The 7,823-nt window shown below is 41.4% G+C and overlaps 1 protein-coding gene across 1 annotated transcript; it reads left to right on the top strand.

Moving 5' to 3' along the window:
• Nucleotides 1-1,976: 1,976 nt before the first annotated feature.
• LOC124146574 lies at nucleotides 1,977-7,307 on the top strand. The gene is made up of 4 exons (XM_048401725.1): nucleotides 1,977-2,146; nucleotides 3,725-3,807; nucleotides 4,484-4,726; nucleotides 7,011-7,307. Exons 2-4 carry the CDS (start codon nucleotides 3,747-3,749, stop codon nucleotides 7,244-7,246), a joined length of 540 nt encoding a protein of 179 aa, XP_048257682.1. The 5' UTR covers nucleotides 1,977-2,146; nucleotides 3,725-3,746; the 3' UTR covers nucleotides 7,247-7,307.
• The last annotated feature ends 516 nt before the right edge of the window (nucleotides 7,308-7,823 follow it).

Genomic DNA, 7,823 nt, shown 5'->3' with positions numbered 1-7,823 from the left:
TAGGTCACAGGGTTAGTCGACAGACAGTGGCCAGCAGACTCTGGGCTCATGGAATCAGGGCTTTTAGACCAAACAGAGGACAGCTATTGACAGCGCAACATCGTCGTCTGCGATTGAGATGGACCCGGACTGTACGACGTTGGCAACGACGTGACTGGCAGAGGGTTGTCTTCACTGACGAAAGTCGATTCTGTATGTTTAGGGCTGATGGAAGACAACGTGTTTACCGCCGAGGGGTGAACGAACGGCGGCGTGTTGCGTGCAGGAGGTCGTACCATATGATGGAGGGAGTGTCATGGTGTGGGGAGGGATCTGTGGGCAGGAGAGGACACCGCTGGTCATCGTTGACTGAAACTTAACAGCTCAGCGTTACATGGATAACATTCTTCGTCCAGTTGTCCTACCATTTCTCCAACAGCAGCCACGTGGTGTCATTTTTCAGCATGACAACGCTAGAGCCCATACAGCCAGAATTGTCACTAACTTCCTCGCAGCCAACAACGTCAACCTCCTGCCGTGGCCTGCACGCTCACCCGACATGTCCCCCATAGAACACGTCTGGGACTTGATGGATCGTCGTGTTCGACAACGACCCTTACTCTCCAGCCAACCGGCAAGAACTGATCTTGGCCCTCCAAGAAGAATGGCGTCAAATCCCACGAGACCTCATCAGACGACTGACTTTTTCTGTGTGTCGAAGAGTTTTTGCGTATATTGAGGCATTTGGTGGTCACACACGCTACTAATGACTTGTTATTGAACGTGAGCGATTGTTTATGTACTCTGCCTATTGTCCATGATTCTGAAAGCTCGAGTTTTGTACCACACCCAACTTTGGGGGGCTCTGACGTCATTCTCGGTCGCGGTATGATTGTCATTTTCAGTGTTGATTATGTTGATATATTGATACACTTTACTTCATGCATGTATGTTGTGTTGTTTTTGAGCAATTTGAGTGATTTCAAACTCTGGTAAAGTTTCTTTTGGACGTCAGTTTATATTATAATACGGAGGCTGTGTTTCATATTTGCAACACGTTTATTTGTTTGTTTGTTGTTTATCGCCGCTCTCAGCAATATTCCAGCTATGTGACGGAGGTCTGTAAGTGATCGAATCTAGTCAACAGCACATATCACTGTCGGATTCATCTCACGAGAAGACTGATGTGTTTATTCAATGTAAATATACAGTAGTCATTGAAACAGGAACAGTGAGTGAGTGAGTTGGGTTTAACGCCACTTTTAACAGTATTCCAGTCATATCACGGCGCGTCAGCTTAATGTTGGAGGAAAGCCCGAAGTGATGCAGGTCTCAGACGTTTACCACTTCGGTGAAACCCACGAGCACGGGTGGGGGTGTTTGTTTGTTTGTGTATTTGTTGTTTAACGCCGCACTCAGCAATATATATGATATATGACGGCGGTCTGTAAATAATCGAAACTGGACCAGACAATCCAGTGATTAAAACCATGAGCATCGATCCACGCAATTGGGATATGATGACATGCATCAACCAAGTCAGCGAGCCTGACCACCCGATCCCGTTGGTCGCCCAAAACGACAAGCATAGTCACCTTTAACGGCAAGCATGGGTTGCTGAATATCTATTCTACCCCGGACCATCACGAGTACCGACATGTTTCAATCAGATATTGTAAAAAAAAGTTAAAACAAACTGAAAACAAACCCTGCTGTTAGATTGATGTTACCTTGAGCTGTGTCACGTGATTTGTCACAGACTCGTTTAAACGTCGTAGGAGGCTTCAAGAGATTAATTGTCACATTCAGAAATTCACGTGCAAACTTTTTTCTCCTTGACGGGGTATATGGCATTTATTATCCCACTCAGGAAGTTATTTTCACCCCAGGCGGAATACGTGGTATAATTATCAAGATCACGTGAACCAATCAGATCTCAACATTCATTTATGACATTTATATCCTCTTCTATTTGAAGATTTTGACAAACAGCACTTTATGACAGCTTAAGAATAGTTACTTTAATGCGCAAAAGTCATTTTATATTCTGCCTGCTCTGATAACGGCTGACATTTCCAGAAACTGCCTGTGCTACGTTTAAGAAGCGTGACGCGTATCTCATCACTACCACCAGCAGTGGTCCTGTATCAGACGCAGCCCTGTCAAGGTAAGTTCATACTCATTTTATTTATCATCCAAAACTGGCTCCCACAGGAGATATTGCTTGGATGAGATCAAGCGATATCTACACTGTAGATATCGCTGCAATGAAATTACATCACAATGCTTTGCAGACCATTCTGACGTCACTGTTACCAAGACGTCACAATGAAATGACATCACTAATGGCTCTGCTACTGAAGCTGTTAGCAATACTTTTTACACTGAAGACGCTGCTAATTACTGTCTATAAATTGAAAAAGTTGAAAGAATGATGTTGGATGATAAATAAAATCTCACCCTCGTGTCTTTTGAAAATATATCAACTATTTGATATCAAAAGCCACTCGTGTGAGATTCTCTATATATCAGGCTGAATAAAAATAATAAATTTTATGTATTTATATGGAAAACAAAAGTGGGAGGAACACTATATTATTATGTTCCTACCAAGACTACTGGCCACAAATTGATATAGCTGTGATTTATATCTTCAGCAATTATTTAATGGCAGACTTAGACAAAACAAATGTGAACCATATTTTGACAAAAGGTGTTAGAAATATCCCTGTTTCAACATGCTGCGCCTTGCCCATAAATGTGATCTTTCCCATGTCATAATTATTTACATTGCTAATTGTAATGTTCACAGTAAATGTAAATGGACTCGTCTTGTGAATGAAAAGATAAGAATGTGGAATCTATAATGTACGGTGGCCCATGAGGGACACGGAGTCTGTTTTTCAATATTTTGATATTTCACTTACATTTATCGTAACCTTTTGCAAATTAACATGATTTGTCTTACAAATATGTGATAAATCATGTGTAAAGAAGATATTGAATCGCTGAAAAACGAAACGAAAATGTCAAAAACTAAAATGAAAATGTCAAAAACACAAAATGAAAATGTCAAAAACTGAAATGAATTTTAGTCTTTGACATTTTCACTTCACATTTCAGCGACTCAAAAGCTACTTAAAAGTACATTTTCTATGTTTTCGGATGTTTTTATACATGATTTATCACATATTTGTATGGCAGATTGTGTTAATTTGCAAAAGGTTAAGATAAAAGTAAGTTAAACATCAAAATATTGAAAAACAGACTCCATGTCCCTTATGGGCCACCGTAATAATGCATGCGAGACAAATGTACGACCAACACGATAAGTAAGATACATTAGTATCTCAGGTCAGAAGGACGACACAGGATTTGCCAACTTTGCTTACCCATTCCTTCAATGTTTTGTGTTTTATGTTCTGTCTTATATGATCAAAATGGGATGTTCTATAATAGAATCGCGAGAATGTCAATGCCGAACTGTGGCCCATGACATAGTCAAACATATTTTTATGTTATGTATTCTTAACATGCACAAAAGAAATGAAATATTCGAAAAACAATACTTGATATTACCAATGTGAACTGCTTTGATGATTTTTTTCTAATCTAATTTGTTATTGTATTAAAATATCCGGATCGAGCTTTGAGTAACACCAATCTGCTTAAGATTCAACAACTGAAATTTCGTTTACTCTACATCGACTCCAACATTTAAATGCGTTACTTTTCTTGTTGACAGTTTGGATCTCATCTATAACTCCATGATGTGTGAGTTTAGGGCGTTGTGCTTCTTGATGCTGCTGATTTCCGCCTTGGAATCATGTGAGCAAGATTCCCTTTCTTAGTGATGTTGTGATACGTTGTGTGTGTTGTGTCTGTGTGTGTATAGTATGTGTGTGTTGTGGTTTTTGTTGTTGTTGTATGTGTGTTTTGTGCTATGTTTGTTGTGCTATGTGATGTGTGTTTGTTGTGAGTGTGTGTCTATGTGTGTGTTGTGTTCTTGTGTGTGTATGTTGTAGTGTCTATATTGTGCTGGGTGGGGGTAAGGGAGGGTAGATGGAGAGAGGGGTGCGATGGGGAACGTTGGTTGGCTAAGGTAAGAGAGGGTAGATGGCCATAGAGAGAGGTGTTCGATGGAGAACGTTGGTTGGCTAAGGTAAGAGAGGGTAGATGGAGTTAGGGGTGTGGTGAGGAACGTTGGACGGCTGAAGTTTCAGAAGGTAGGTGGAGAGAGGGTTGTGTTGAGGATCTTTGGTTGGCTGTGGTAAAAGTTGGTTGAGAAAGGGGGGCCGGGTGGGAGTGTTGATCGGCAGGGTAAGAAAGATAGGTGGAGAGAGGGATGCGATGTGGGGTGTAAGAGAGGTCATTGTGGAGAGGGGGTAGGTAGAGGTAGGGGGAGTGCGGAGTTTCTGGTAGCATTGTTAACAAGGGTCGGAGTGGACCTCAGAGTCCTCACTCACAAGCTAGTGTTTAACCTGTCACTTCACGCTGATTCCAGCATCGGCATTGAATGCACCCACAAGCGACGTGAACCCCATTTGCATGACGACAACGGAAACACTGATCGCCCACCCAACTAAGTGCGCCCAGTACTACGACTGCAACACGCCTGCCATGGAAGACTCCTGGGAGCAGAACCTACAGGAATGTCCCTTCCCGCAGTTGTACAACCCTGGAACACAGAGATGTGAGCACTACAGCATGGTCACGTGTGGCAGCAGGACAGAGCCCCTGGGGAAATGTAAGTACCCAGGCTTCCTTATTCTCTAAAGAAAATAGGAGCATAGGCGTACCTTTAACAGAAACAAGAGTTAGCCACTAACATGGCTATATCCCCCGCCCCTGTTGCAGAATTTATGACATAATTAAATCTAAACAAACCCTAACCTTTTATAACCGAGGTGGAATGTTTTGTGGTAGACATAAGCAGGACATCTCCAAGTTTGAAGCAGCAGCGACAACAATGATTTCGGATACAATTCCCTATTTTGACTTTTACCATATTGTTCCTGTGTTTTGTCATTTGAACACTTGTCTTGCCTCTGCATGTGTTTGTGACGTGTGCCACTGGTTGGCAAGGATACGTTCGACTTTTCGGTAACACCTGGTATCATCACTATTTGATAGTGATTCATGATCACATGCTCATGATATAGTCCGAATCGTAAATAAACTTTTGACGGGGATTTCTTATGGATATGGAAAGGATTTTGTCGCTTTTACAATCCTTGATCGAACAACTTTTGAGCAAGTATGATGCTCTTTAAGATCTTTGTATAAAGAGCAAGATCGATTTTACCTCAAAAGTTGTGTAATGTAGACACGACAGGCAGCAGCTGTTGGAACATTACTCGACATAAAGGGAGAGTTGACTATTGGAAAGTTAAGTCACTATCCCTCTTGTCACACTGTCATGTGGATAGCTCTTTGTCACTCCGAATGTTAATGCATAGATCTAATTCTGAAACAGATGAGTCAGTTTCATTGGTCTCTATTATTTCTAGCTCGAGTAGGGAAACAAGTGGCTATTTGACCATTATCAATGATACGCCACAAGTCAAACTTCTTGGCTTATATCCCTTGTTTTGATTTTGCCAATTCGAGCAGAAATTCAGATTCATGCTTAAAGAAACACTTCAGCCAGAAGGGGGCCAGTAGGGGATGCCTACTTCTTGCCTTAACGCCTTACCCGCAACCCATTAATTTCACATATATAATATCAATAAGGAAGTCCAGCATTTCACAAATTGTTTTCACATTAAACTTCAGTTGACATTTGCTTTCATTTGGAACAATTTGTCCCGAACCTCTGAAGACAGATGTAAATATGGTCACCATGTTTAGTAACAAATGCTCCATGGATCAAGGAATGAAGTTTTTCCCTAATTGTACAAAGTTGAAAAACAAATATTTTGTAATAAGTGAACTTGGTTCTTTTCTGAAATTGTAAACATTCAAACAAATCCCTTGGAGTTTTGATAATCCACATGATATTAAGTCAAATAAGTCTTGTCTCAAATACGTTCTGCGAATGTAATGAAAGAAGTCCTTCCTTGATTGTACTTCGGATTGTGGTTAATCTGTGAGATGGAGAATTTGGTGGTACATACTGGACTCAGCAATATATCTCTCTTTGTAGGGATGTTTATGTAGCTTTGGAATCCAGTACAAAAGAGGAATGGAAATGTCTTTAGGTTTTGACATACTGGCCTTATACTAGTACGTGGGATAATGCCATATGTCCCTTATACCAAGTTCTTTCATGAGTCTTTAGTTCCAATTGGACATTATTCATTTTCTTTCAGAGTGAGTGAGTGAGTTGGGTTTAACGCCGCTTTTAACAATATCCCAGTTATATCGCGGCATGTCAGCTTAATGTGGGAGGAAAGCACCGAAGTGATGCAGGTCTCAGACGTTTACCACTTCGGTGAAACCCACGAGCACGGGTATGGTGCTGACAAACCTAGAAACATAATCGGGGCGAACCGGGATTCGAACCCACAATTATAGGTTTCTGGCATGCCCAAAGGGATGCCCAACTCTACACAGCGAATCGCGGCACCTAAGACGACTGGGCCACCCGTGTCCCCTTTTCTTTCAGAACCGTGGACATCAAGGCAATTAGTCAGGCACGCTCTTGTCCCCTTATGTACTGCCTCACAGTGTCATTACAACATAGAATATTCTACATGTTTCTGTACCACTCTATCACAGTTCACTACAGTTTATATAGTAACTTCCTCACAACTGCTTACATTAAATAGTACAACATTCCTGACAACTAATCACTGTCCAAATACAATGCATTGACCTTCTACCCAATCTCAGTAGAAACAATGTAATACAGTTCCATCATCCAAACTACTGTTTTCACATTAGAGGACTGTTAAATGAAATTGATCCTGCAAAATGTGTCATTTGAATACGAACGTTACTTTGAATATTAAAAGGGCTATACATGTTGTTGGTGTGCTTTCGGATTCAAATTACAAATATAGCGGGATCTGAAAAATGTTCATTTCCAGGCGAATATGACCAGCATGCATATCTTGGGGGACCGGACTGTGGGCAACCGTGCCACGTTAACAACCCCACCTGCAGGAACCTCGCCGACGGCCTCAACGTCTACGAATGGCGCCTCAACTCTCCCTACTACGTTGTGTGCGTTAATCAGCGACTGGTCTACACTGGCGTGTGCCACGATTACGGAACGGGAGCACCTATTTTTGACGCCGAATTGCGCGCCTGCAGGTGTTCGTAAAAAATCCGTTGTTTTACAAATCACAATTGCAATGTAAATTAAAACTTTTCTCAACAACGTGTTTACGGATTTTGTTGGAATTACGTCTGCTGCGTACGTGTGCAGAAATCCTGCTGCTGACAAATATAGGGAAATACTTCAGAAACTGTGCAACACTGTAGTAAGGGGCAATCGTAATATCTCGACCCAAACATGGTCCTTTTATAATTTATTGATAAATGCTTCGTTAGTCCAGATTATCTGCCGAAACAGATTCCATTTGGGACGAGTGAGTGAGTGATCGAGCGAGTGAGAGGGTCTGGGTCTGAGTTAGCACACACACTAACATGGACGTATGCACGACCACAGTCATTCTTTCATGAGTTTCATTTGCTCCAAGCAATTAACGATTTTTTCAATAAAATACAGGTGTCTATAGTTTGGAATGAACAGTATATACATGGTTATATACATATGTATGTTTAATGCCACAGTCAGCAATATTCCAGATATTTGACGGCGGACTTTGGCGTGCATTAACCTTGTTCGGCTAATTCTGTCAGACGAAACTTTATTACTTGAAGCAGAAACTATCGTA

The sequence above is a fragment of the Haliotis rufescens genome, unplaced genomic scaffold (genome assembly GCF_023055435.1).
Source record: "Haliotis rufescens isolate VD_foot unplaced genomic scaffold, xgHalRufe1.0.p SCAF_23, whole genome shotgun sequence".
Lineage (NCBI taxonomy): Eukaryota > Metazoa > Mollusca > Gastropoda > Lepetellida > Haliotidae > Haliotis > Haliotis rufescens.
The sequence above is the reverse complement of the archived record's forward strand: the minus strand, read 5'-3'. Positions and strand labels throughout refer to the sequence as shown.

Bases quoted from the DNA above. Each gene is read 5' to 3' on its own strand.
- LOC124146574 (XM_048401725.1), top strand. From the start codon at position 3,747: ATGATGTGTGAGTTTAGGGCGTTGTGCTTCTTGATGCTGCTGATTTCC. The intron at 3,808-4,483 runs GTGAGCAAGATT...CGCTGATTCCAG, and splicing joins GATTTCCGCCTTGGAATCAT to CATCGGCATTGAATGCACCC. The intron at 4,727-7,010 runs GTAAGTACCCAG...GTTCATTTCCAG, and splicing joins GACAGAGCCCCTGGGGAAAT to GCGAATATGACCAGCATGCA.